At 41.6% G+C, this 27,244-nt stretch overlaps 1 protein-coding gene across 6 annotated transcripts in view; it reads left to right on the top strand.

Moving 5' to 3' along the window:
* Positions 1 to 27,013, top strand: part of adgrd1 (adhesion G protein-coupled receptor D1) — a 41,426-nt gene extending 14,413 nt beyond the window's left edge. For all 6 annotated transcript variants that reach the window (XM_080893041.1, XM_080893040.1, XM_080893039.1 and 3 more), the window contains 12 exons: positions 14,753 to 14,826; positions 15,457 to 15,580; positions 18,533 to 18,636; positions 18,847 to 18,958; positions 19,164 to 19,317; positions 20,482 to 20,548; positions 21,571 to 21,637; positions 21,742 to 21,833; positions 21,956 to 22,082; positions 22,165 to 22,206; positions 24,070 to 24,162; positions 24,251 to 27,013. In XM_080893041.1, coding sequence (XP_080749167.1) covers positions 14,753 to 14,826; positions 15,457 to 15,580; positions 18,533 to 18,636; positions 18,847 to 18,958; positions 19,164 to 19,317; positions 20,482 to 20,548; positions 21,571 to 21,637; positions 21,742 to 21,833; positions 21,956 to 22,082; positions 22,165 to 22,206; positions 24,070 to 24,162; positions 24,251 to 24,346 — 1,152 coding nt within the window. In that variant the 3' untranslated portion in view covers positions 24,347 to 27,013. The remainder of the gene's footprint in view (positions 1 to 14,752; positions 14,827 to 15,456; positions 15,581 to 18,532; positions 18,637 to 18,846; positions 18,959 to 19,163; positions 19,318 to 20,481; positions 20,549 to 21,570; positions 21,638 to 21,741; positions 21,834 to 21,955; positions 22,083 to 22,164; positions 22,207 to 24,069; positions 24,163 to 24,250) is intronic.
* Positions 27,014 to 27,244: the final 231 nt, after the last annotated feature.

The raw sequence follows: 27,244 nt of genomic DNA, 5'->3' as shown, positions 1-27,244 counted from the left end.
ATTTTGGTTGTTTTACTAGTTTTGGCAAGGTGTCGATACTTATCACCTCCCTAGCTTGAAGGCAGGGTGGGCTGCTGACACAGTATGTGGCAGACATTACCCGTCATAGTTTATGTTGGTCTTTACTGTCTGTACTAAACCTCAAACATGTCTGCTCATGGCACCGGTTCACTGGGCTGGAGTAAGTGATTTGCGGCTGACCTCTCTGTTTACCCCCTGAGAATAGGTAAGTGCACAGTGACTTCATTAAAGCCCAGTGGGAGTGCTGAATGTGTCTAGCACAGAAATATGTCAGCTCCCTCATCCGTCTTTTCGTGCTGTCGTGGCTACGACAAGCTCTGTGTTTCGTCTCTGGTACTGTACAGTCAACTACTATCCTGGCTCAGACACAAAGTCTCATCCATTTTCTCTGTCTGACACTTGGAATGCTAAAACATATGATATCATGGAGTGATGGAGTCACCAGCCTGTAAATAAACCTTTGTTATAGCAGGTACTACTCACTCAAGTCAAGGTCTAAATCATGTGGTTGCCATCTGAGTGACCTTGCATCCTTGACTGATGCTCTGAGCTCAGAGACTCAATCACTTCTGCAACCACGCTTTGTGGCATGGAGCTGGTTTGATAACCTGACTAGGTGTTATCATCAAAGGCCCACAGGCTTTCTCACGCCTTTGAGCTGCGGTGGTGATTGGACCCTGGCTCTTTTGGTGATTTATTATGGCTGTCTGACTCTGGTTTACTTTGAGAGGGGTGAAGGCGGCGAAGAGGAAAAAAACGGTGTGAAGCACTGAGGTCTGTAGTTAAACATTAATATATACATTTAAAAAAAGAGGCTGGGACCTTCTTTTTATCCTCTACTGGCATGAAAGCATCACACTGATGGTATGAAGTGAACAAATGGAAAGATTGACTTCATGTGTGAGGTCTATTTATAGAATTAAAACTATGAGGATTAAATAAATGATTTTGACAAGGGTGCCTGACTTTGGAGGCATATAAAGAAGTGTGTTAGCTGAGAAGGTTTATAAGAAGATCCAGAGTCATGAGTGGAATGGCACGGCAGTATTTTGCTGCTAGTCTCTCAATTCACTTGAATGATTTTTATGCTGATGTTTAGCTTTTAATGACTTCTTTGAACTGTTGTTTTTCCCAATTGGAATGACTGTACACAGCATACATCTTTAATGACTTAAGGAAAGATTTGGGTGCACAAGTTTAAATGTATATGTGTGACAGTGACTTCTGTCGGTAGCCTTATGCAAAAGTAGGTTATAAACTCACAACTTTAGTAACTTTGCACATCTGTTCAACTGCTTAATAATACAAATACCTAATCAGCCAGTCAGATGGCAGCAACTCAGTTCATTTGGGCATGTAGACATGGTGAAGACAGCATGCTGAAAACTTGAAAACTGAGTATCAAAATTGCAAAGAGGGGTATTTTATGTGGCTTTGACTGTGGTGTGGTTGTTGGTGCCAGACAAGCTAGTCTGAATATTTCAGAAACTGCTGATTTGTTGGGATTTTCCTGCACAACCATTTCTAGGGTTTATAGATAATAGTCTGAAAAGCAAAGCTATGCAGATCTGATTGGAAGGCAGTAATAATTCCAACAACCTCTTGTTACAACCAGTATGTGCAGAAGAGCATCTCTTGTTGGCAACACATTGCCTGGTCCAATAAATCTAGATTTTTGCTCCAACATTCAGACTCAGAATGCTGCATAAATGAAAGTATGAATCCATCCTGTCTTTTATCAGTGGGTCAGGCTGCTGCTGGTGGTCTAATGGTTTTCTTGGCACACTTTCAACCCCACAGTACCACCTATTGTTTAAACACTGTTGCTGAGCACACTGTACGCCTCTTCTGATGGCTGCTTCCAGCAGGATAGTCCGCCATGTCACAAAACTCAGATCACATGAGAACATGCAAACTCCACACAGAAAGACCCCGGCCTGATGTTGGAATTGAACTCAGGACCTTCTTGCTGTGCGGCAACAGTGCTAACCACCGTGCCACCATGCTGCCGGGGATCACTGCATATCAGTCCAATATAACATCTTAGGGATGTGGTGATTCTCATCTTGGACATGCAGGTGACAAATCTGAATTTATGTGATGTTGTCGCGTCATTGTGGCCCGAAATCTCTGAGGAATGTTTCAAGCTTCTTGACGGAACTGATCCAGAAAGCATTACAGCATTTTTGAAAGCAAAAGGGGGTCCAACCTAGTACCTGAGAGGTGTACCTATTAAAGTGTCCAGTGAGTGTGTTATGCTTCTACTCTTAAGGACCTCAAATATTTACCAGGTAGCCATACAACCTCTGAGAGGCTAACTTTTTGATTTATTTTTATAACAAAGAAAGTGAGAGTTCAGCAGGAAGTAATTCTTGTAATAAGGTCAGGAGAGAAGAAGGAAAAATGCTTACTTGTGCATGAAAACATGTCAAGGCTTGTTAGTGTGGAAAATAATGGGCTAATTGTTCAGTACCATTGAAAATAAACACGCAAAGGTTATTCAACACACACTGATACCCACGCTCTTATTCGTTTAATCACGCCAAGCCATGCTGATCCTGATCAGACCTTTCTGCCACAATAGCATATCTGCTCTTTTTTTCCAGTCTTTTTATAACTCCAGCACACGCCCAGTTTGAACCTTATGGGCAAAACCTATCACTCTGTTTTTCTCTCTCTCTCTCTCTCCAGATTTCCCAGCCACCCACACCCACCCGTACACTTGCGCACACAAACACAAGACCTGTGATCCAACTCACTGATCAATCACAGATGGAGGTCTGGCTATTGCAATTCCCACTGCAATAGACAGCTCCTCCCATTTAGCGCCCCCTTTCTGTCACCACTCCAACTTCGCGACCACCACCTCTCGCTACGTGATAAAAAGCAGATCTCTTTTTTTAAGCAAGCCCCCCATCTGTGCCCACAGACACAAGGAGTTTTCTTAAAAGAATGATGAAAAAAAAAAGGATTTGGTACTTGTGAAGTAATGTTCAAAAAGAATTTCATTGCCTAGTAGAAGCAGTTTTATGTCCGCTCTTTTAAACTCATGGCAAAACGATGAAATAGCAATTCAAGATTGTGAATGTGCAGAACAGATTTATAGCTGTAGATTTTTAAAAAAATCTCGCCAAGATAAAGACAAAACAAAAAAAGCTGCTTTTATGGAATAAGTTAGTCTTTGGAAAGTCAAAGTGAATTTATTTCCCTCAAACAAGCTCTTCAGTTTAATAAATGGCTGAAATATTCTCCCTCCCCTGCTGCAGGCAGTAATGTTAGTCATGCAGTGTCAGGAAAACTAAGACCTAAACTAAGACTGGGATCTTTGTAATGAGGGATATTCCTGCACAATATAGCAGATTTTTTGGTATCGATACCATACCATGTACATACAGTCAGTGGGCTAAACAAAGTATTGATCCTCTCATGCTAGCATCGATGCAATACCAATATCAGCATTGATACTGTTGATTTGGAGCAATCTACCCACCTCTACAGTTGATCGTGCACACAGGAAGCTCAATAATTTTGGAGAGCACTATCAGTTAGGGCTGGGCCATATTATACCGTTCACGGTAATACCGGTATAATCTTAGGCAACGATAGGAAAATGAAATATCGCGATAGAATATGAGTAAAATGCGCATGCGCAGTGCCTTTGTTTTCATACGCACATCGCTGATTGTTGAGTGAAACAGATGAACCAGAATTGGTTTGTAAAAATGGTGCAACTTCAGTGATGTGGAACTGGTTTGGTGTTTGTCCGTCAGATACACGACAAAGCACATTTTTTTGCAGAACATGCAAGCGGCCGTCGTTATTGTCGTATATGTCGGACTAAGATGCTCTTAAATCTGGGAGTAATCTGGTTCCTAAACTCCGTAATCTTCAGGTCAAACGAACACTGCAGCATCACTGAGAGTTAAAAACTGTCTCAATTCTTTCATCTTTAATAAAACGATCAGCATTGCTGCTTAACCAGGTGAAACTATGAAGTTTAACTTCCAGGCATCCACGAAAACAAAATTTATTACATTTAACGGAGTCAGAAGTTAGCAGAAAGCTAGCGGAAGTTAGCTCGCTAGTTTCGCTAGTTACCTAAGCATGATGTTCTGACAGAGATTTCTGGAAAAATTCAAACGTACAGCTCTGCTATCACTTCCAACATAAATGAAGACAGGAAACTAAACAGCAGTGACGTTTGTAGGCTTACTGAAGTTGGGCTAGCTGGTATATAATGATGTGCTACCTGATCGCTAGCGACACAGCTATGTTAACATAAACAGTGAAGCTGGAGGACGAACACTAACACTTTTCCACTTATAAAAGTTAACGTTAAAGTTCCTGATAGAGACAAACGCAATCGCATGGGTTGGCTGTAAACAGACCAAACTTCAGTCAGGAGAACAACTGAGATAATCCATCCACAATACAAGGTTAGTCATTAATATACTGCAGCAACATGGGAATAGATCAGAATTCATTCATTAATAAATCAATGGTACAGAAGTGGAGGAAGCAAGAAGAATGAGTTTAATAAAGTTTAATTTATCTGACTGCTTTGTTTCGCTTAATGTGCCTATAATCCCGTGAACAGCAAGCCGCAGGAGGAGACGTTGCGAGCGGAGGCAGAAGAGGGGCAAGCGGGGAGGCCTGTGGGCATGGCTAAAGACTAGTCCGTTTAAACCACCACTCCCGATCATATTCCTCTCCAACGCCCGTTCAATCCGTTACAAACTGGATGAAATACGACTGCAGATCGCCACTCGACAGACTTTTAATAACTGTTCGTGCATGATTTTCACTGAAACCTGGCTGGACAGCGCCATTCCCGATGCGGCTATCGATCTAGCAGGCCGCACCGCCTATCGAGCCGACAGGTCTGCGGACTCGGGTAAGAAGACTGGCGGGGGGCTGTGCATCTATATTAACAACCTTTGGTGCACGAACGTCACGGTAACGGAAAAACTGTGCAGTACAGAGGTAGAACTGTTGGTGTTAAAGTGCCGTCCATTCTATCTCCCTCGGGAATTTTCTGCCGTTTACATCTGCGCTGTTTACATTCCACCAGATGCTAATGCTAAGCTAGCGTTAGCACAATTGAGCAGCAGCATCAATAACAGCCTGGTAGCACACCCGGACAGTGTCTTTATTGCGGCTGGGGATTTTAACCACGCGGACCTGAAATCTGTACTTCACAATTTCCACCGTAATGTGAAGTGTGCTACCAGAGGAGATAGAACGTTGGACCAGGTGTACACCAACATGGCGAATGCGTACAGAGCCCAGGCTTATCCCCACCTGGGTCTGTCAGACCATCTCTCCCTTCTGCTACACCCAATATACACACAAAAGATCAAGAGCACTGGGATTACAACCAAAACCGTGAGAACATGGCCGCAGGATGCTATTCCGATGCTTCAGGACTGTTTCCACTGCACAGACTGGGATGTATTCAAGGTGCAGGACACTGACAATCGTGTCGCATTGGACAGTTACACCTCCACTGTCTTGGACTACATCTGTTTCTGTGTGGACAATGTAACAACTTGGAAACGATTCCGTGTGTTCCCTAATAATCCACCCTGGATGACACACGGAGTTCAACAACTTATTCGAACAAGGAACAACGCTTTCAAATCCGGGGACCAGGAGGCATACAGTGCTGCCAGGGCCAACCTGAGAAGAGGCATCAAGACTGCCAAGCAGCAGCACAGGAGGCGTATCGAGGCCAGGTTTGAGAACAACACAAACCCAAGGCAGGTCTGGGAGGGCATCAGGGCTATCACGGACTACAAAAGAAGAACACCATCACCCTCAGCCGACAGTTCTACTCTGGCTGAGGATCTAAATCTCTTTTATGCCCGTTTTGACAGGGAGAACACCGACCCTGTCCTGTCCCCTCTCCCCTCAACCGACCCTGCTCCGGTCCTGAGCACTCATGAGCTGAGGCGTGTGTTCCGGAGCATTAACACCAGGAAGGCGGCCGGGCCGGATGGAGTGCTGGGCCGGGTGCTAAAAGACTGTGCTGCGGACCTGGCGGACGTCTTCACCTCTATATATAACACCTCGTTGTCCTGTTCACTGGTACCATCCTGTTTCAAAGCAGCAACCATTGTTCCCATCCCAAAACAGTCAAATGTCACATGTCTGAACGATTTCAGACCTGTGGCACTCACCCCCATTCCCGCCAAATGCCTGGAGAGACTGGTCATTAAACACATCAGAGCTGCTTTTCCACCATCCCTGGACTCGCACCAGTTTGCATACAGGGAGAACCGGTCAACCGAGGATGCGATCGCCACAGTGCTGCACACATTACTGAAGCACTTGGAACACAGGAACACCTATGCACGGCTCCTCTTTGTAGACTACAGCTCGGCTTTTAATACCATCCGGCCATACAAACTCCGTCCCAAACTCCACCAACTGGGACTTAACTCCTCTCTGTGCAACTGGATTGTGGACTTCCTCACTAACCGTAGACAGAGTGTCAGAGTGGGTAAGAACACCTCTTCCACCCTTGTGGTCAACACCGGTGCCCCTCAGGGGTGTGTTCTGAGCCCTCTGCTATACACTCTCTTCACCCATGACTGTATTTCCTCCTGCGCGTCCAATCTCATTGTTAAGTTTGCAGATGACACTACAGTGCTCGGACTTATATCCAACAATGATGAGACAAACTATAGGACAGAGGTGCAACAACTAGAGTCATGGTGCCACGACAATAACTTGGTCTTAAACACCAAAAAGACCAAGGAGATCATTGTAGATTTCCGGAAGAGGGGTCATAACAACCATCTGCCTCTCTTCATTGGCAGTGAGGCGGTGGAGAGGGTGAGCAGTTTTAAATTCTTGGGGGTAACTGTGACCGAGGACCTGTCCTGGGGCAACCATATCACCTCAGTTGTACGGAAGGCCCAACAGCGCCTCTACTACCTGAGGAGACTGCGGAGCGCACACATTCCCAGATCTCTGATGTTGAACTTCTACAACTGTGCCATCAGCAGCGTTCTGACGTATGGATTTCTAGTGTGGTTCCCCAGCTGCACCAAGGCCGATCAGCAAGCACTCCAGCGGGTGGTGAAAGAAGCTGGCAGAATTATTGGAACAAGTCTGCCAGAGATCAGTAACATCTTCCCCACTCGCTGTCTGAGGAGGGTGCACAGTATCCTGCGGGACCAACATCACCCTGCGCGCCACCTTTTCCATCTGCTGCCCTCAGGGAGAAGGTACAGGTCTATACAGGCCAGAACATCCAGACTGGCCAACAGCCTGTATCCACAGGCTGTGAGGCTCCTGAACTCTCTGCCCCCCTCTCACGGACAATAACCATATCCAACTTCTTAATAGCAATGAACTGGTCTGCATTGGTGCATCATATCTTTATTCTCTTCCCCCTCCTGCCCCCCCCCCCCTCTTTCTTAAATAGATAACTATCATATCTGATATCATATCTCACAGTACAATAATATTGAATGGGTTGCATTGTTGTATTTTGTCATGTTTCTCAGGTCTTTGTCTGAATTTCTACGAACATTATTGCTAAGGATTGTCTTATTGCATTGGAGTCACACTGGGTTAAATATGTACACTTGGGTTTTAAGGGGTATTTATTATTTTCTTCTTTTTTTTGGGTTGTATGGAAGCCCCAAACGCAATTTCATTGTTCTTGACAATGACAATAAATAAATAAATACTAAAATACACCTTATGGTCCGAAAAATACGCACTGCACACTGCAGTTTAATGTTGCAAAGCACCTCTTTTTAACATCAGTGGATATTATACATGGTTATGCTCAGGATGTGTCAGCCCATTTCTACTGGAAATGCCTTTTGGTTAAACTTTCAGCAAGGAATTTGCATTTGCACTGTTACATTTTTATAAAGCTTTAATGTACATAAAAACCAGCTTCTTGTTTAAGTGAAAATAAATGGAAGGTTGTCTTTTTGTGCTAGTAATGTTGTGGAGTTGTATTTTGTCTCGCATCAATTAAATCGTTATCGCAAATTTTCAAATATATATCATGATAAATATTTTTGGCCATATCGTAGAGCTGGGCGATATATCGAATTTTTAAAAAATATCGATATATTTTTATACGAGATATAAGATGTGACAATATCCTTTATATCGATATAGTCTATGTTACGTATAATTATACTTGTGGAGCCGCAAGTTTGCCTCTCTTTCGTCCACTTTCGTCTTTACGCAACGTTACTCGGCCTCGCCTCTCCTTCACTGAACACAACTCCCCCTCCTCCCCCATCGCTTCACCTGCAGGAAGCGACAAGATGGACACGGCAAATCTCCGTTAACGAGTTACTGCGCATCGCCCCGTGCGTGGGGCTGGACGGCGTCAATGTGTTAGCTAGCTAACCACGCTAACGCCATGCAGCCCAGAGGTGCTGCACGGACTAAAATCCTTTCATTTTCTCAAAAGTTGACAGTGCGCCTTATGTATGAATTCTGGTTGTGCTTGATGGCCGCGAACCGATTTTATGTGGAACACGGCGCTCAGCAATCTGTCAAAAAATGTTTTAGTACGACTTTGATAAGCTACGGAGCTGCACCGCTTGATGGATTGTCGGAGCATTACGGCTGAGCCTCGCGGAGTGATACGTACTGTGCTTCAACGTAATATTACCCTACTGTGTATAAGGACCATAAATGGCACCTGTTAAGAGACGTGGTTGCGAAGCGGATTTCAAACTCCAGGCTGTCAGTCACGCAGTACAAGTTGGGAACAGAGCAGCTGTGAAATCTGTCTTTGTTATTGTGCTCAGCGTCTTTTAGTTTACATTTTGACTGCACAATTGTGAGCTTTTTGTTATGCACAAAAACAACATTGTTTTCTTTTATTTATGGAGCATTATTATTTAATAAATGCTCATAATTTATTTTTGAGTAAATTTTATGTACATCTGCTCTATGTTAATAAAAGTGCCTGTGTGACATCTGGGACACAGCTTTGACTAAGAACTCTCTTCTTGTTCTTACTTTATGGCTTTAAAAAAATATATTGAGATATATATCTTATATCGCCATCCAGCTAAAAAATATCGAGATATGAATTTTGGGTCATATCGCCCAGCCCTACCATATCGCCCTGCTCTACTATCAGTGTCACACTAGCTGGCAAAGACGCTCATCATCTCATAGTGACAGTGCTTATTTTTCATTTAAAGAATTCATTTAGTTAAGTGCATCTATTTCTGTTGTTTATCCACACTCAGGATGCATCGATCTGGTACTTATATAATAAGGAGTTATTGCCGTACTCTAATCCAATGGAAAGGGCAAACAAATGTATCCAATCAGCTGATTAACAGGTGTCGTCGTCATCATCTGAATCTAGGAATTTTCTCATGATAAGCACAAAATTAAAAATGCTTTTCTTTATGTATTGATAAAGATGTATGATTGCTTAAAATTTTCATGAGTTACAGTTAGCGTGAGTCGTCCCAAATAAAAGCTCTTTCTTTCTTGGCGTATCCTCAGCGTCGATATGTTTACATACCGATAGAGGTGCAAGCTTTATCGGGGAACATCATCACCTAAAAATCTTATGTATTGTTAAACTTCACCACAAAGACTCTAAATATGCAGCCCTTTGACTTTTTTTTTTTTAATGTGAATGTGTCATTGCTCTGAAGCAGACCAGAAAACAGAGAAACATTGCAGTGGTTCCATGTGAAACCCCTTTGGATTTAAACTTATGAATTCATGCATGTGAAGCTGGTGATAAAAAGGGGGGAGGGGATCACTTTCTCTTTTCTTCTTTTCTTTTGAGTCGACTTCATATCAGCGATACAGTACATCTGCAAATCAAAACCATCTCGCTGACTTTTAGAGCTGTTTAATTGTTCCTGGTTTTCCTCACATCCAGCTCGTCTCGTTGTTTTCGATGTCTACCTCCGAGGCTGAGCTGGGACCACAGCTGCATGTCTTTTTACATTTCCCCTGACAGCATGATCTCACTCATGGCCAGTTGTGTTATGCTGCATGGATTTTTGTTGTTGCTCCTCGTGCTGTGTGTGTGGATCAACCTAAGTCCGGACTCTGATTGAAAAGCTGTGTTACAGCAGCGGCGCAGCCTGCGCCTCATCGCAGTCACAGGATGTGTAATGCTTTAGTTTATACTGAGTAGAAGATTTTTTTTCTCAGGCTCCGTGTGTGTTTGTGTGACTGAGGAATGTTCCACCATACCTCGTTGTGCGTTGCCCAGACATAGTGCAATAAAATATTTCCTTCCCTTACTAAATTTAACAGCAGTCAGTTCAGCTTTCTAAGCTTATACGTGTACGGCCTCATTGTTTTTATACAGAGCAGTTGAGCCACTGTCAAACCCTGTGCACCTCACAGGCCTACTCTAAAAGGTGAAGGTGATTTTAAATTATGCCTTTCAGTTTTGCAAAAGCAAGATTGATCATTGTTTTTATGGCGCTCGCTGCAAAATAAATACGTGTACCAAATCCAGAAATTGCAGCCCAAATTACACCTCAGCTCTCTGCGTTTCAAAACGATTTGGAACATTTCAGGGAACGGGAGACGAACGCTCCTTTTCTCTTCTCACGCTCACACCGCTCTGTAATTTCTCTCTGGTTTTTAAATTTAGCACAACTGAAACTGTCCAATTACTCTTGCGGCCGCATTTTGTTGTATCAGTGCTGGATGGATGGAATGAGTGGGTGAAGCAGGACTGACATCAAGCTCTAGAGGATAGTAGTAGATATAAAAAAAACAAAAAAATGTTTTAAGACTGAGGTCAAGATTGCTGTTACGTTAGCTCAGACTCAATTTGTTTCATTGTTGTCAGGGTTCCACGATTTTGTGCTGTTTCTGAGTTTTTAATCCTTAGTTAATATTACCTTCGTTGAGTTTCTGTTCCTGTTTTTTTCTGTGTGAAGGATTTTTCTCTGGTTCACTTTCTAGTTTTACTTCTTCGGCTTCTAGCTCTGCTACACGTGGAAGGCCTATAAGACTCCACAGAGGACAGACAGGCTGGCACTTCTGTATAAATTGCTGGGTTGCGTATGAAGTTAAGATTTTGTGCTGTGTGTTATTTTTATCCTTCATTGTCTCACCCAAAAACCACGGATGGATGGATGGATGGTGATCAAAACCATAAAGATGAAGATCTGATTTGGTTTAGAGGGATATGTGCGTCAGACAGCAGCCGCTGATTATCACTTTTATTCTGAAGGTGGTGTGTATGCCTGGTAGAGATGTGCTGCCATGAGCAAGACAGGAATAGGTTGTCCTAACTTCCTCCCCTCCGGTCACGGCAGATGGCATTCCCTCCCTGAGCCTGCTGCAAGTTTCTTCCTGTAAAAAGGGAGTTTTTCCTTCCCACTGTCGCCAAGTGCTTACTGATAGGTGGTCGTTTGTTTGTTGGAGTTTTCTCTGTATTACTGTAGGGTCTTTACCTTACAATATAAAGTGCCTTGAGGCGACTGTGAGTGTTAGTCAGTCCAGGATGTACAACAGCCTCTAATATCAGCTTATACAGGCTCCAGTGCATCTAGTACATGACTGAAAAGATGGAAGTTACAGGTGCAAGAATTGATCCAACACCAACAGCTCTAAAGCTGGAGTCTTTCCATTCAAGCCCTCTGTGAATGGCTTCATGCAGTGTTGATTAAGGCTTTCAGCACTTAGTAAATGTCTCTTTACTCCTCCTGAGTTTAAGCGTGAAGCGAAGCACTGGTGGACCAATGTGATGCATCACCTTAACATTTAACGTAGCTGAAAAGAGTCCAGATAAACTTTTTAGAGGAAAGATTAAAGTCTGACAAAGTGAGCTATTGACCGCAAAGACATTTTCTTGTTAGAACTGAGTTCCCTAATGTTTGTGGAAATGCTCCCACAGCCAGAAGGTGGAGACAAAATTTCCACTCTGCTGATTTCATGCTTAATTCAGAGTTTACCCACTTTACTGTTGGCATTAAGTTAATAAATGTTTATTTGTTTATTTTTGCTTTTAAGTATTTTAACAGTGCATTATGCTGTATAAAAATAAATGTGAAATGAGTCTGTTTTGAGTAATTTAATAACGGCTTCTCTTGGTCATGACTCAGTTTATACAACTATTCACTGTGGCAGTGGAGAAAATCCCACCTGAACCCTGAACAAAGTAACAGGATGTGTGATTAAGCCAAATAATACCTCACTGTTTTTTTTCTTACAAATTCAGTGACAGTAGCTAATCTCCTGACAAAAATGTTATCAGAGTCTTTTGGGGAAAAATATTTAAAATATCTAATCAGGTAACAGTTTATTACATAATCTTCTTATGAGAAGAAGAAGATAGGAAAGCTATCGACTGCAAAAAAAAATAAAAAATCTGCCAAATCAAAGACTTGGATTTATGGGAGCAGCTACAACTGCTTTTAACATATTATTATTATTGTTGTTGTTGTTATTATTATCAAAAGAAGCGGTATGACTGTCCATACCCCCTCACCCACCCACCCACCCAAAGAAAAAGCCAGAAACAAGCATGCGCCAGCATATGCTTCATATCCCAAAAGTTATATCAGTGTCGCAATAGCTTCAAACAGGACCGAGCCCCTGCTCTCCTCCGCGATGTGATAATCCTCCGTTGCACCGTCACATCCTATTCTAATCACGCAATCGGGTCTGAAAAGACCTCTGATTGGCTCCTTCACAGACTCCGTGTGCGTGGAGTTGGGTTCTCTCCTGAAATTCGTGAATGGCAATATGCTGAAAGGTTGTTTTGATTTCTTGTCCGGTGACAGCAAAACTGTGTTGCCTTCTCCAGCTGTAAGATTTTTAAAGGTTTTACTAAGAAACTTGTGAATTGGGATAAATTGCTAAGTATGAATCATGCCTGCCTGCCTTTTGTTGTGCTTTAAGTCATTTGTCCACATTGATGCATCAATAATTGTTATTAGATAATATTATATTAGATGTTATATATGCAAGCATTTGTATCTACATTAATTACATTTAACTGATAACTCTATTGCATGCTTAAATAACTAAGAATTTTAAATAGTTAGTTTAAAATTCTGGCAATTTTAACTGGCATATCCGATATGTTTGAAACCACAGGCAGCTACAACAGACACTGTAGTGGGACATTGTAACAAAGAGGCACCAGAAACATCTTGTCTATCTATGATTTATCAGCCTCTCTCTCCCAGGCTCTTCTCCTTTATCAGCCTGTCACTCTGCATCACTCTCCTGTCACTAGTTTTTCCTCTCCCTTATTCCTCCCTGTTCTGCTCGCCTTACAAGGCTCAAAGTGACTTCCAGGGCGGTGTTTCCTGGCCCTCTGTTGTTAATAAAGACTTGGAGCGCCAGCTGCAGTCTTGGCTGGTAGATGCTGAGGCCCCGGGGCACTGGGGAAACAACAGCGTGCTCTCAAAGCTCGACCAGATCTCCAAGTACATTTTAAGCGCTCACCAGTGACTTTCGGGGTCCTGCATCGCTCCTCAGATATCAGCTGGAAAATGCAAACTGGACACACCACAAAACAGTTGTTAGAGCAGGAACATGGCCAAGAAGCGCGCTCATACAGTATGTGTGATGGTCTGTTAGTTAATGTATGTTTCACTTGTGTCTGGTACGCATCAGGGTTTGATGATTAGTGTTTGAAGCTGAGTTTACATTGTATTGTTAATAAGAATAATTAGTCTTCCTATGCTCTACAAAGCCCCAGTTAGAGCAGATATGGCCCTTTAGTGGTGGACTTCCAGTGGGCAAGTTGCAGTTTTTCTTATTTCCATCTGCTTTCATTTACACCCAGTAAGAAAAAAAGAGCATATTAGAGCCCACAGGAGACCAGTAAATTCATCCACGGGGTTGCTTGCAGATCACCAGAGCTGGCCAGCTGCTGGTGATGACGGGGTACTTTCGAAGCGCTCTCATGGCTCTTGCTCTGCTTGCTGTAATGGGCCACATAAATAGCTAATTGTTAAATCCATCTCGGGGGTCGCAATACACGATGAGTAAGGAGGTGAATCTGCGAAACAGGCAGAATGAGAGCACGCCGTGACATCTAGGTATCGTGCTATGCTTTTGTAATATGAATCTCGGGGCCTATGGGCCATTTAGACAGCCTGACTGTCAGTTTCACTCTCACTCTCACTTTTTCCAGGAGGAAATAGTACAGACACACTCCATGTAATCATATAGTTGTTGAGTCTGAGAGGAAAGGCAACAGTGCCTATGAAGAGGTGTGCAACACTTAGTGTTGTTTTCCTCAGCTGACAGATTGAGGAGGGTAGTGGTTTGACCCGTAATCAGGGCCAAGTCCCAATTACTGCAGTCTTGCACTGTAGCCATTAGCTCACTGTCTCTGGAGACTCCAAATCTCATTTTAAGGGAATGACTCAGAAAAAGTGATTTATAATCGAATAAGATTCTCGAAGACAGCAGGGATTTTCGCTCTGCGTGCTAATCACCTTAGCCGAGTGACGATCTGCACTTTGTCTTTCCCAGCGAATGATCTCAGATCTCCTTAGCTGTCATGTTTTACGCTGGTCATTTAAGCAGCAATGAAGAATTTATTGTTACTTTAATATTGCTTAATGTGTGCATTGAACACAGAGGTAGAAAGATCGAAAAGTCAAGCAGCCTGTAAGAAATAATGATGCTGACTGCTGTCTAAAATATTCTAGTTTATACACACAAACAGTCCACAAGCGAGCACGTCCTCATCTCACACACTTCTCTTACTCGCTGCCTTTTTTGTTTTCAGACTAAAGAGCAACAGGACCAAGTACAGAATCAGAGCAATAAAGTCTTCCTCTACTGTGCCTTCTTGGACTACAGGTGGGTTTGTGTTCATGATTTCGACACAGAACTTCTGAATTATCCATTCAGATCCAGCTCCAAAGGGATTTTTATCTTGATTGTTCACTCGTTGCATGCATTTCTTTCTCGAGTCTTTAAATCATAAGAAATCACTGGTGATTGGAAGAAGGTGGTGTTTTTTTTTTTTTTTCTTTTACTCTTTCAAATCAGAAACATCCAGTTTTACACGTGTCGCTGTTTCGGCTTCTTGAGCCACAGCCCTCAATGTAAAACAAAGGAAAAAAAAGCTGAAGCTCTGATATGCAGAGCCAAAACACTTTTTGCTAAGCTTAACTCATTTTTAAAAATAGGGAGTCCAATACATTGGATTCAAACACGTCCTTCTCCTACTCCACTTTGCCCTGAAGCTTAAGAAAAATGTGAATAATTGGGTCGCCCTGTCAGATTGCACTAATAAAGTCAACTTAATCTCTGTGTGCCTCCCACGGGGGGGATATTGGATTATACTGAGTGCACCCTCTCAGCAGCGTTCCAGTAAAGAATTGCCCCGTCTGTTTCTCTGTATCCTGTTTGTTCTAGTTTTTTATGTTTGATCTTGCATTAGATACATTTCCTCTGCTAACAGCACCTAATTGTCATTCATTTCAGTTCTAAAGAGGGAGTATGGTCCAACAAAGGCTGCGTGCGCGCACATGGAAACATGACATACTCCGTGTGTTTGTGCAACCACCTTACCAACTTTGCCATCCTCATGCAAGTTGTGCCCTTAAAGGTATGAATGTTCTGGCTGCTCTTCAAAAGTCTGAATATTAGGCAGCATTTGCAACAGATCTCATTTTTATTTTGTTGTTTTGAAGGAGTTCAACACAGTTTGATGTTTGTAGTCTTCAGCTTTGCATGTTTCTCCTATTTGTACTGAAGCTTCTAATCTCACCAGACTCCAGACTTTTATCAGCACGGCGCCTGGTAGCCAGTAACTCATTCTCCTATTTTTCTTGTTCAGTGGTGGTTTGCAAACAAATTTTTGGTGGAATAACTGCAAGTAGTAGTGTTTTACATACTATCAGACTCCTGCAACAACAAAGGAAGATGTATATTTTAAGAAAACAATAAAACATTTTATTTATATCGAACCTCGGATACAGGAGGAACAATGCGGTTTTCGTCCTGGTCGCGGAACACTGGACCAGCTCTTTATCCTCTCCAGGATACTTGAGGGTGCACGGGAGTTTGCCCAACCAGTCTACATGTGTTTTGTGGACTTGGAGAAGGCATTCGACCGTGTCCCTCGGGGTGTCCTGTGGGAGGTGTTGCGGGAATATGGGGTGTCTGGCCCGTTGCTACGGGCCATTCGATCCCTATACAACCGTTGCAAGAGCTTGGTTCGCATTGCCGGCAATAAGTCGGACTCGTTCCCGGTGGGTGATGGGCTCCGCCAGGGCTGCCCTTTGTCTCCGGTTCTGTTCATAATTTTTATGGACAGAATTTCTAGGCGCAGCCAAGTGGCGGAGGGCTTTCGCTTTGGTGGCCTCAGAATCTCATCTCTGATTTTTGCAGATGATGTGGTTCTGTTGGCTTCATCGGGTGAGGGCCTCCAGCTCGCACTGGAACGGTTCGCAGCCGAGTGTGAAGCAGCGGGAATGAGGATCAGCACCTCCAAATCTGAGGCCATGGTTCTCAGCCGGAAAAGGGTGGAGTGCCCACTCCGGGTCGGGGATGAGTTCCTGCCCCAAGTGGAGGAGTTCAAGTAGCTCGGTCTTGTTCGCGAGTGATGGGAGAAGGGAGCCGGAGATCGACAGACGGATTGGGGCTGCAGCTGCAGTAATGCGGACGCTGCACCGGTCCGTCGTGGTGAAGAGGGAGCTGAGTGTAAAAGCGAAGCTCTCAATTTACCGGTCGATCTACGTCCCTACCCTCACCTATGGCCACGAGCTGTGGGTAGTGACCGAAAGAACGAGATCGCGGATACAAGCGGCAGAAATGAGCTTCCTCCGAAGGGTGGCTGGCCTCTCCCTTAGAGATAGGGTGAGAAGTTCGGCCATCCGGGAGGGGCTCAGAGTAGAGCAGCTGCTGCTCCACATCGAAAGGAGCCAGTTGAGGTGGTTCGGGCATCTGACAAGGATGCCCCCTGGGCGCCTCCTGGGTGAGGTGTTCCAGGCATGTCCCACCGGGAGGAGGCCCCGGGGCAGACCCAGGACACGGTGGAGAGATTATATCTCTCGGCTGGCCTGGGAATGCCTTGGTATTCCCCCGGATAAGCTGGAGGAGGTGGCTGGGGAGAGGGAGGTCTGGGCCTCTTTGCTTAGGCTGCTGCCCCCGCGACCCGGCCCCGGATAAAGCGGATGAAGATGGATGGATGGAATAAAACATTTTAAAATCATTTAAAATTATTACAGTTTACTTGAAGACTGAGAAGTGAAAATGGAATCTCTGTAAAATATAATATTCAAGTGCAGACAGAGCCAGTGGCAGACACCTGGGCCAGGTGATGTGGAAGCCAGGCAACTTGGTCGGTGCACTCTGCAAGCAACTTTACAAGTGAATGCGCAGCATGAGTGAGTGAAAGGATGGAGCCACTATATTACGCCATCCAACAAATCAGTTGGATTTAAAAGTGTAGCCCTCTCACCAAGACACAAAATACGCTGGTTAGCTTGTAGAAGAGTAAGTAAACAGGAAGCAGTGGTTTACCAGTGCCTTCTTTACTTCACTATCAAACCACTAGTTTCACTGGTGGTTTGATAGAGAAGCGCTTTGTGCAACCATGATTTGTGTGGTTGTTTTAGGTCACTGAACGGGTCAGTGGAGCATTCCTCAAAGTTATGGGCTCTCAAGGGGCAAATAAACAAAAATCTCTTTAAACCATCCTTCATTTATTTTTTTCTGTTTTCTCTTTTTCACGTTTACATCATCTGCACGTGGAGCACTTAAAAGCACAAAACCTGTGCATGATTTTTTCCTCTTATCTAACTCTTTTGCATCCAAGAATACGAACCCATGGGAGTATGGTTAACATCCACAATGGCTTCTTAAAATAGAAAAAGCAGACTTCTTATTGCAGCTTAAGTGCGCCAGTGCTGTATTTATGGCACACGAGTCTATTTGATGCTATGCTTTCCCTCAGCAAGTCTCTAATTAGTGGGCTGCCTCATCCCTCAGTTGCAAGGGAACATCTCACGTATCCCAGTTCTGGATGGCTGAGACTCCTCTGCTCTTGTAATGACAAGGCACATGAGTAGACAGTTAATGGAAAATTAAACCCAAACACTCAAAATAGCCTGAAATCCAAAACAACATCAACACACTGGGCTGGACGCACACTGCGTCGATTATAAACATTTTTGCTTTTTGCTCAAAATATAAAAATCGGTGTTTAATCTTTTGCAATGGCTTTAAGAGGACATTACCTCAAAAACTTGTGAACAAAACATGTAAACAAAAGCAGAATATATAGTTTTGTGATCAAGAATCATTTTAATTGCAACATCTGTGCTATCCTATTTGACATGAGAGGTTATAAATAACTTTTTGAGGCTATGATATTGTGCCCACTTGTGGAAGTACTAATGGTGTTTGTTAGTCTTGTGTTCACAGTAATAAACTCTAGAGACTCCCTTTGTTGAAAAAGGATGCACTAGATTTGGATGTATGTGGGATGGCACATGTACCAACACTCCATGTGCTGTGTTGTCAGATCTGATGCTGACAATGCCTCTCTCCACAGATTTCTACTGGCCACAAGGTGGCACTATCAACCATCGGTTACGTTGGCTGCTCTATTTCCATCTTCTGCCTTGCCATCACTCTGGTCACCTTTGCAGTCTTATCGTAAGTATTACTTTTTAAACAGTAAGTAAATTTACAAGAACTCAGTGGAATTACCTTTTTTTTCTCCTTCATATGTGGCCAAAGACATGTAGTGTGATGAGTCGGATGTCAGAATCTGGAATGTTTAAATGCAACAAAGCCTTTTTTATTACCATAGTAGTCTATGAAGTTATACTGTAGTTAAGTATTTTTCCTTTTGCTTCTTTTCAGGTCAGTGAGTACCATCCGTAACCAGCGCTACCACATCCACGCCAACCTCTCCTTTGCCATCCTGGTGGCAGAGATCTTACTGCTGATCAGCGCTCGCTTTGACCCTGGCACGGTACGTACACGGCACAGTGACTGCTTGATGATTGCAGCATAATGATGACAGGAGTGGCAGTGGTTTTAATGGTTTTACAGCTGTTACTATGACAAGGATAGAAATACATCATGTTGAAAATGATGAGAAGCATAGAAAGCAGTATAAAAATGAGGGTTTAAGAAAAAAATACACATTAAAAGAGACAGTTTTGATCTTTTCCCAGCTGCCATGTAAGGTTATGGCTGTCCTGCTACACTTCTTCTTTCTGAGTGCTTTTGCCTGGATGTTGGTGGAGGGCCTTCACCTGTACAGTATGGTGGTCAAGGTGTTCGGCTCTGAAGACAGCAAACACTTCTACTACTATGGCATTGGCTGGGGTGGGTCTGTCTTGCTTCTTTTTTTTTTTTTTTTTTTTTGAAAATATGTATTTAAAAAGGATAACTATTCAGTAATATTTTCCTCATTTCTGTCCTTACATCATCTTATTTTATTGTCACAAATCTGATCCAAAGCCCTGCCTCTACCCTGGGCGACCTCATCTAAAGATGATTTCCTTAAAATTGATCTTTCTTTGTCAAATATAATAAAAACAGCCATAGCAGTGTTGAATAAGTCAACTTTAAGGTTCACCACATTCCAGTCTATCTTTTAGGTCTCATCATTTTTGTGAGCTCGAGTGTGATGGACAGAAAAAACAAATCTGGAACATACATGTCCCATCTCTGGCTGCTGGGGAACGCCTCTCTTACATGTTGAACCCATTTGTGGAAAAACATCGGCTTTTTTTAATTACTTCCTTTCTTCTGGCTAGAGTATTTTTTTCATTTTGTGTTTTTTTTTTACTGCACATTACTCACTTGAGACTTCTTCCCTGTCAGCTTCAAGTACAGTTGTTATCAAAAGAAAGTAAATACATGCTTTTATAAAGAATTATTTCTCTGTTACGCTGTGATAAAGGCTTTCAGCTACTTCATCCTTCATTTCCTCACTCTAAGTAAAAAATTCCTCCCAGCATAGTGTCCTCAAAACCTTTGGACCTCAGAGGCCAAGAGATCAAAGCAGTGAAATCTAAGGACTTGTTTTCAAGGAAACAAGCAATTAGCAGCACGCTAAAAAACCTCTACAGGGAGTTTATACAGGCCCGGGTCCTGCACGGTGCACAGTTCCAAAGTGTTTGCAATGAAGTTTATCCTGTGGAGCTTTGACAACAAGGCAAAGAAAGGAAATGGGAAGGGAAAAAAACTCTGCGAGCAATCACCATTGGATTTAAAATGAAACATTTATATTTGTAGGCATTTCTATGGCATTTATATAACATAATGTACAGTAAGGTACAGTGAGAACATGTAAACTGTAACAAATATGTGTTTTATATACTATAATTACCACAAACTAAAATATACAGCATACTATAATAAAGCTGCCATGCTATTCTATGTGTAGGTACTGTACGCAACCCCCATTTGAGGAGTGTATGGAGGAAATAGGTGTCTATGGTGCTGCTATTACTGAATATGTGTTTGTTTGTTTTTTTGGACCAGGTTCTCCGTTCTTGATCTGTGTCGTGTCCATGACATCAGCACTTGACAGTTATGGAAAAGTTGATAAGTAAGTATAAAAAAGAAATCTTTGGGGAAATGTACTTTACTCCATTAAGGCTCTTTGCAGTTGCATAATAGTGACATCACCTGTGTGCAAGAAATTGCAAACAGAAATTATTATTTAAAAGCATTTGGTTACCAGTGTGTTGCTCCATGTTTGCATTGCAACATTATTTCCTTTTTGTTCTGAGGGAAAACAATCCAAAGTCTAAATGAAGGAGGTATCCTCAGTTCGGATGCATAATTTACTGTGGGCAGAGAATACTGAAGTTTTCAGCTGGCTTTTCCGTGAAAAACATTCGAAAAACAGAGAAATTCCAGTGCATGTTAAAATGCCTACTACACTAAAATACTTACTTAATTTGATTGAATCACATTGTTGAAACTTTATATTAAGGTCAGATAAAGTTTTACACTTTTTTGTTGTTGTTTTTTTGTATAATTGAACAGCAAGTCACAGAGAACGGTATAAAAGAAAGAAAAAAGATCAAAATTTTCAATTCAAAATTATTGCGAGTTGGTCATCAAAATTCTGATATACCAAACGTGAAATTTTGAGACATTGTGGATGGCAAAAAAAAAAAAGTTTGTCCTTTTTAGTGGTGACAAAAAGCATCGTGGGCATGTTAAAATAGAGCCAACCTTTTACTTGTGAACTGTGGATTCCTCTTTAGTAAGGATTACTGTGAGAGACCATGAGTTGTTTACTTATTTAGAGCAAAGTGGCTCTAAAGTCATATTAAAGATACATTTTGGCCTACATGTTATGTGTATAAATGCTCTCTTTTTATATGATATACAGTAGTGTTGGTTTCTTGTTGTGGTATTTGTCGTCATCCTGGATCTACTAGAAAACATTGTTATACAGTTATACATGAATAGACTACATAAACACTGACTAAAAATCTTTTGGGGTTGGAATGTGATTATCAAATAATCGTCAGTAAAAGCCTTTCAACATTTCTTCCATTGGATAATCTTGTTTTTATCTTCGATCTTTTTGAACACTGTCTCATCTGTTTATTTCAGCTGCTGGCTGTCACTGCAGAACGGAGCCATCTGGGCATTTGTGGCACCGGCTCTTTTTGTGATTGTGGTGAGAAATTTGCAAAGGTTTCCTTTTGTTGTTTTACACGAGTCACAATTTGTCACCTAATTTACAAAAAGTCTGTTTTCTGTTCAAACACGGCTTTGTTTCAGGTAAACATTGGCATTCTGATATCCGTGACCAGGATCATATCTCGAATCAGCGGAGAGAATTACAAGGTTCATGGAGACGCCAATGCAGTCAAGTGAGGGGTTTTTTGTTTATTGTTTTTTTACATAATCAGGCTAATTCTTGTATTATTATCAAATGCTGATATTTGAATAAAAATTCATAACATAACCATATTATCTCTTGGATTGTCTCCAGGCTGACCATAAAGGCAGTAGCTGTGCTTCTGCCTATACTTGGCATTTCCTGGATCTTTGGTGTTCTCGTGGTCAACACACAGTCTTTGCCATTCCTTTATATATTTGCAGTTTTCAACTCATTACAAGTAGGTTCTTTACAATATGATCAATGTTAGATTTTGTAACGCTATTTCTAAAACTATGTATAAATTCTTTTCTCTCCTTTAGGGGTTCTTTGTCTTCTTATTTCACTGTCTTCTCAACTCTGAGGTATAATGCTGAATATGTTTTCACTTCCCCACACACAAACAACTAGAATTTCATATTATGTATATGTTATTAGATAGGGGTGCAACGATATTCGTATCGATATTGAACCGTTCGATACAGTGCTTTCGGTTCGGTACGCATATGTATCGAACAATACAACATTTGTAATTTATTTTATCAACTTTCCTTCTGACGATGCTGTCTGTGTTGAGCGCTCAGTGAATCTGCGTTCGACTACTCCGCCTAGGCTGCACTGTCGAGCGCAGATCCACTGAGCGCTCAACACAGACAGCATAGTCAGGAGGAAGAGCGCAGGGCAAGCTAGCGAGACAGAAGTTAAGCTCTCCTTGCAAGATGGACCTCCCCCACCCTCATTCAGATCTGGCATTTGGAATTATTTTGGTTTTCATGTGACGTATGACCCTGAAGGTAAGCGAGTCATGGACTAAAGTAAAACAGTATGTTGGATGTGCCATGCAATGCTTAATTACATTGGTGTGAACTAGTGTGTTAGCGCAGTTAGCTCGTTAACGTGTTGGCCGTCTAGCCCCATGCACGGGGCGATCGGCGGTAGCTCGTTAACGGAGATTTGCCGTGTTGTGGCGTTAAGGTCATTTCAACGAGATTAACCTGAAAGCACTAGTGGGAACACAACGAATATGACTGCACATTTACGCCGACATCATCCTAGTGCAGACAAAAACAACAAGCATGCTACTAACTTTAGCCGAGTCATTTAGACAGCTGTTAGCACGTGATTCTCCTTATGCTGCTGAGAATATAGCCCAGAAGAAGCGGATAGTATAGCTTTTATTTTGGAAAGAGACATTTCTCTGTAATAAACTCTCTTTTCCAAAGATGAGTGATTCCTCAATCAGATACAGGGCTTGCAAAATCGCTAGCCCGACGTCCCGGAGCTAGCGATCTTTCCAGTCGGGCTACAAAAATCTCTCTGCCCTGCCCGTCGGGCTATTGTAGGAAAAATATATGTCAATGCTTTTGCATTCTTTCAGAAATGTAGCTGGGTAATTATGTCATTGGCATCGGTGAGCCACTGTCAATATGTGACATATTGAAATCGCGTTTGAATTTGCGCTTGTTTTTTTGCTTTCACTTTGCAATGACAGCACTGATCTGTGAGTGATGATAATTTGTGCACCAATTCCTCTGACATCGTCTTATTAATCGTTAGCTTACTATGCAAACATGACAAGTGAAATCTCCCGCAGCAAGCTTAAACATGTGAGAGGTTGATCGCGCAGAGAATCGCTGAGCTTATGTGAGTCCGTGTGTAAAAGTAGCAGTATATATATTTTAGTTCTGCTGAGCCAAATAAGACAGGTCGGGGTGAAGAAGTGACAGCCAAAGAAAAGCTTACCACAAAACGGAGAAGTTATGACAAATGAGACTATAAGGCAAAAAGAAAGTGCAGCTTTATGGTTTCATGGACAAAAGAATTTCTGTGGCTGCAATATGACGAGCTAAATAACCAGGGCTGCACATAAGTGGTCCGCAGGTGCGCATTCGCTGTCAAAATAAAAAACGCGCACAAGGGTTAGGGTTAAATTTAAAAACTGTACTTTTGAGTTAAAATATATATTTATAATTTTAATAAATGACAAATTAAAAAGGCATGAACATTTTTTTGTATCGAAAAAATATTGAACCGTGACACCAAAGTATCGAACCGAACCGAACCGTGAATTTTGTGTATCGTTGCACCCCTATTATTAGATATTTAGTCTAAATAGCAAGAAGGGGGACAAAGTTCTCTGCTGTAACAACTTCTAACTTGTGATGAATGCACAGCATACTTTGCCTCATATTTCTCAGTGTTTGTGATGGATTTACTTCTTACTGTAGGTCAGAGCTGCTTTCAAACACAAAACCAAGGTCTGGTCTCTTACCAGCAGCTCCATCCGAAACATTAATGTGAAGCCCTTCAACTCTGACATAGTGAGTCCTGATCATGGGGGAAAAAGAACAGATAAAGCAAAAATGGCTGCTTGAGTCTGACTTTCTCTCTGTTTTTGTTGTTTTATAGATGAATGGACACAAGGAGGGTGTAACTCCCACCAAGATGAACACATGGGACAAGAGCACCAACTCAGCCAACCGCATTGACCTCTCTGCCGTGTAGAACCCCACATCACTATTTCCGCCTGTGGTGGGAGAGCAGTCTGAAGCCCCCAGAGTGTCCTCCCACGTTATTATGTAATGAATTGGACAGTGGTCTGCTTAAGTTAAAAATGTCCCCAAAAGAGGTGTTTTGTAGCTACGCGATAGCTTCATCTTTAAAGACAAACAGATTCTTAGGACTGTGCCTTACTATCCACTCAAAATAACATGCTGCGTTCCCAAAAAGAAAACCAGAAGGAGAAAGGATCTGTGAAGTTATTAGAAAGATCCATGAGCGTAGCTCGAGGCCTGATGATGAAACTCTGTAGTGTAGCATGTCAGCTTGTCTACCTGCATACTGTACTGTAGATAGGGGAGCTAGGGTTAGATGGCACAGCTTTTATGTATGTTTAGTACATATGTAGAATGAAAAAAGGAAGTTATTTTTGATGCCAAGGGTGTACTTACTGTTCGCACTCAAAGAGTAACATTTATTAATATTTTTTATGACAAGAAAGAAAGAAATAATTGAAAATATTAACTTTATCTCTGGGCATCGAATGTTGTTTTCAAAAATTTCAGAATCTCTGTTGGTTGTACTTATTTTTTCTACAACTCCACAAAGTTATCTCCACCTACTAGCTAGCTAGCATAGCTTAGCACAAAAAACGGGAAGCTAGCTAGCTTGGACAAAGGAGACGAAATTCACCTACCAGACACCACTAATGAGGCTCATTTGTTAAATATGTACAAAAACAGATGTAAAAATAACAAGCTGTAGCTTTACAGTCATGTGCCAGATTTAGCAGCATCCGTCTTTCTGACGAATCTGTGCTCTGCCAGACTAGTTTGCTGCTGTTTAGCTGTAGACTCAAGAGCAGTGGTGTCTAATCTTTTTATGTAACTCTTGGCAAGAAAGCAAACGAGCTTATCTTCCAAAATGTCAACCTGTTTATTTGAATCACAGGGACGTGCTTATCATAGCCTAAGCTGTCTCACATGATAAAATAGTGCAATTACATCCAATGAAACGCAGTAATAGGCTAAGTATTTTCAAGATATAGCTGAGTAAAAAACAAAACCATGCCATCGGATAGAAAAAGACCAAGGAAAGTTTCTGTTTTCCTTTAACTTAGTGTTATATTTATGTTTTAAAAACTATGACAAAGTGGTTTGACCAACAGGCAACAGAATTCATCATCATAAGGGACACATTGTAAATTTTATCTAGGTGAAACCTTTTTTATATTCACATGATAAACACAGTTTTAATTCAGTTCTGGTGATGGCACAACACAATAACGGCATAATAACCATGGATGATGTAAAAGTGGATTAGAATCTTATAACGTATTTATTTATTTTGTGAATCTGAATTTATCTTTATCTTGTCTTCTGCAAAGTGTCACAGCTCAACAATCAGTATGTTCTTATGTTAAATTTGTGTGTCTGTTACTGTTTAAAATGAATAAAATGAATTGACTGGCACAGTTGCAGTACCTCACATCTTAGTAAGCTGCCATATATTATTTTTTTCATGGAATAATGAAGACTAGTTGTGTATCGAACACCGTTCTGTGAAGTTTTGATTTCGTGTTTAGCCTCGTCTGTTGCTATTTCTTCTATAACAGAGGGACTGGATAAGGTTATTGCTTTTTTTTCTTACTATACTGTGAGAATTAGGGGAGATCACATTATTTAAAACATCATCGATCTTACACTGAGACATCAATAAGTTTCCTAGAATAGGATTTACTGTAAGTCACAGATTTAAAATGAAATATTTCAGTACTCCCAAGCATGTTTGTGATCTTTGATGTTTGTTGTCTTACGGTACTATGGTTTGAGCTTTCGGTTATCTTTATTAAAAACCTTTTAGTATAAGAAATCAGTGTGTACTTAAATAAATGATTTTCAGCATTATAAAAACATTTATATGACTTATGGGACAGTTTTGGTGGATACAAGTGTGCGCACCTGTTATTTACACTCTTATAAAATTCATTTTTGGCAAGAATGATTTTCTGTCAGACAAAAACTGCATTTCACAAAAGTACAAGAAAAACTGCTAAACACTATTGCTTTTTTAAATGTATTAAAGAGTGACTGAAGATACATACTTGATTTGATTACATCACATTGCTGAAACCTTATTTTAAGTTCAGATAAAGATACATGTTGATTTAAATTTCACTGAACTAACACTGAACCTTGCTATGACCAAATCCTGTTTAAATTCAAGAAATTGGTTGTTGTTTTTTTGCTATTGCTTTGTGTGGCCATAGAGAAAATATTAGCAGAGAAACTCTTCATTTGAATGCGTGATGGCCATTTACCATTTGTTAACAACTGAACTGCTAATTACAGAGCTTAAAGAGCTTAACCCCCTGTGGGCACTGGGCCGTGGGGTTGGGTTTAATCGCGGGAGGCCAAGAGCCTTTGTGATAATGAATGCATATTAGTTGGGGGAGGAAAGATTGAGTTTATCTCACTAAGTGAGGTTAAATGCAGTGGATTTTATTGTAACAGAATGCTATTCATGTCTCTACTCTAGTAGTCCTCCACAGCATAACATTAGTATTTGGTTTTTATTTTCTGTAATTAAAAATACAGTAATGAAGAACTGTGTTGAAGCTTGTTTCTTCAACTGAAAAAAAAGTTTCTCAGTGTTAAGTTGACATGTTATTATTCAACCTAATTTCTACGTTTTTAATGATTAAGTATCTGCGTGAGTTTTTAAAAGTTATTTCCCCAGACGTTTTCGCCAGTAAGTAAAAAAAAAAAGTATGTGATACCAAACTTTTAAATTTTAAGATAATACAGTAGCCCCAAACCCTGAAACAAGCTACCAATGCGAAGTGGCGGACTTTACGAGTTGTCCCTGAAGGCGACACCATGAAACAGCTGCCTGCCTGTTTGC

The sequence above is a fragment of the Rhamphochromis sp. 'chilingali' genome (genome assembly GCF_963969265.1).
Source record: "Rhamphochromis sp. 'chilingali' genome assembly, chromosome: 10".
Taxonomy (NCBI): domain Eukaryota; kingdom Metazoa; phylum Chordata; class Actinopteri; order Cichliformes; family Cichlidae; genus Rhamphochromis; species Rhamphochromis sp. 'chilingali'.
The sequence above is the reverse complement of the archived record's forward strand: the minus strand, read 5'-3'. Positions and strand labels throughout refer to the sequence as shown.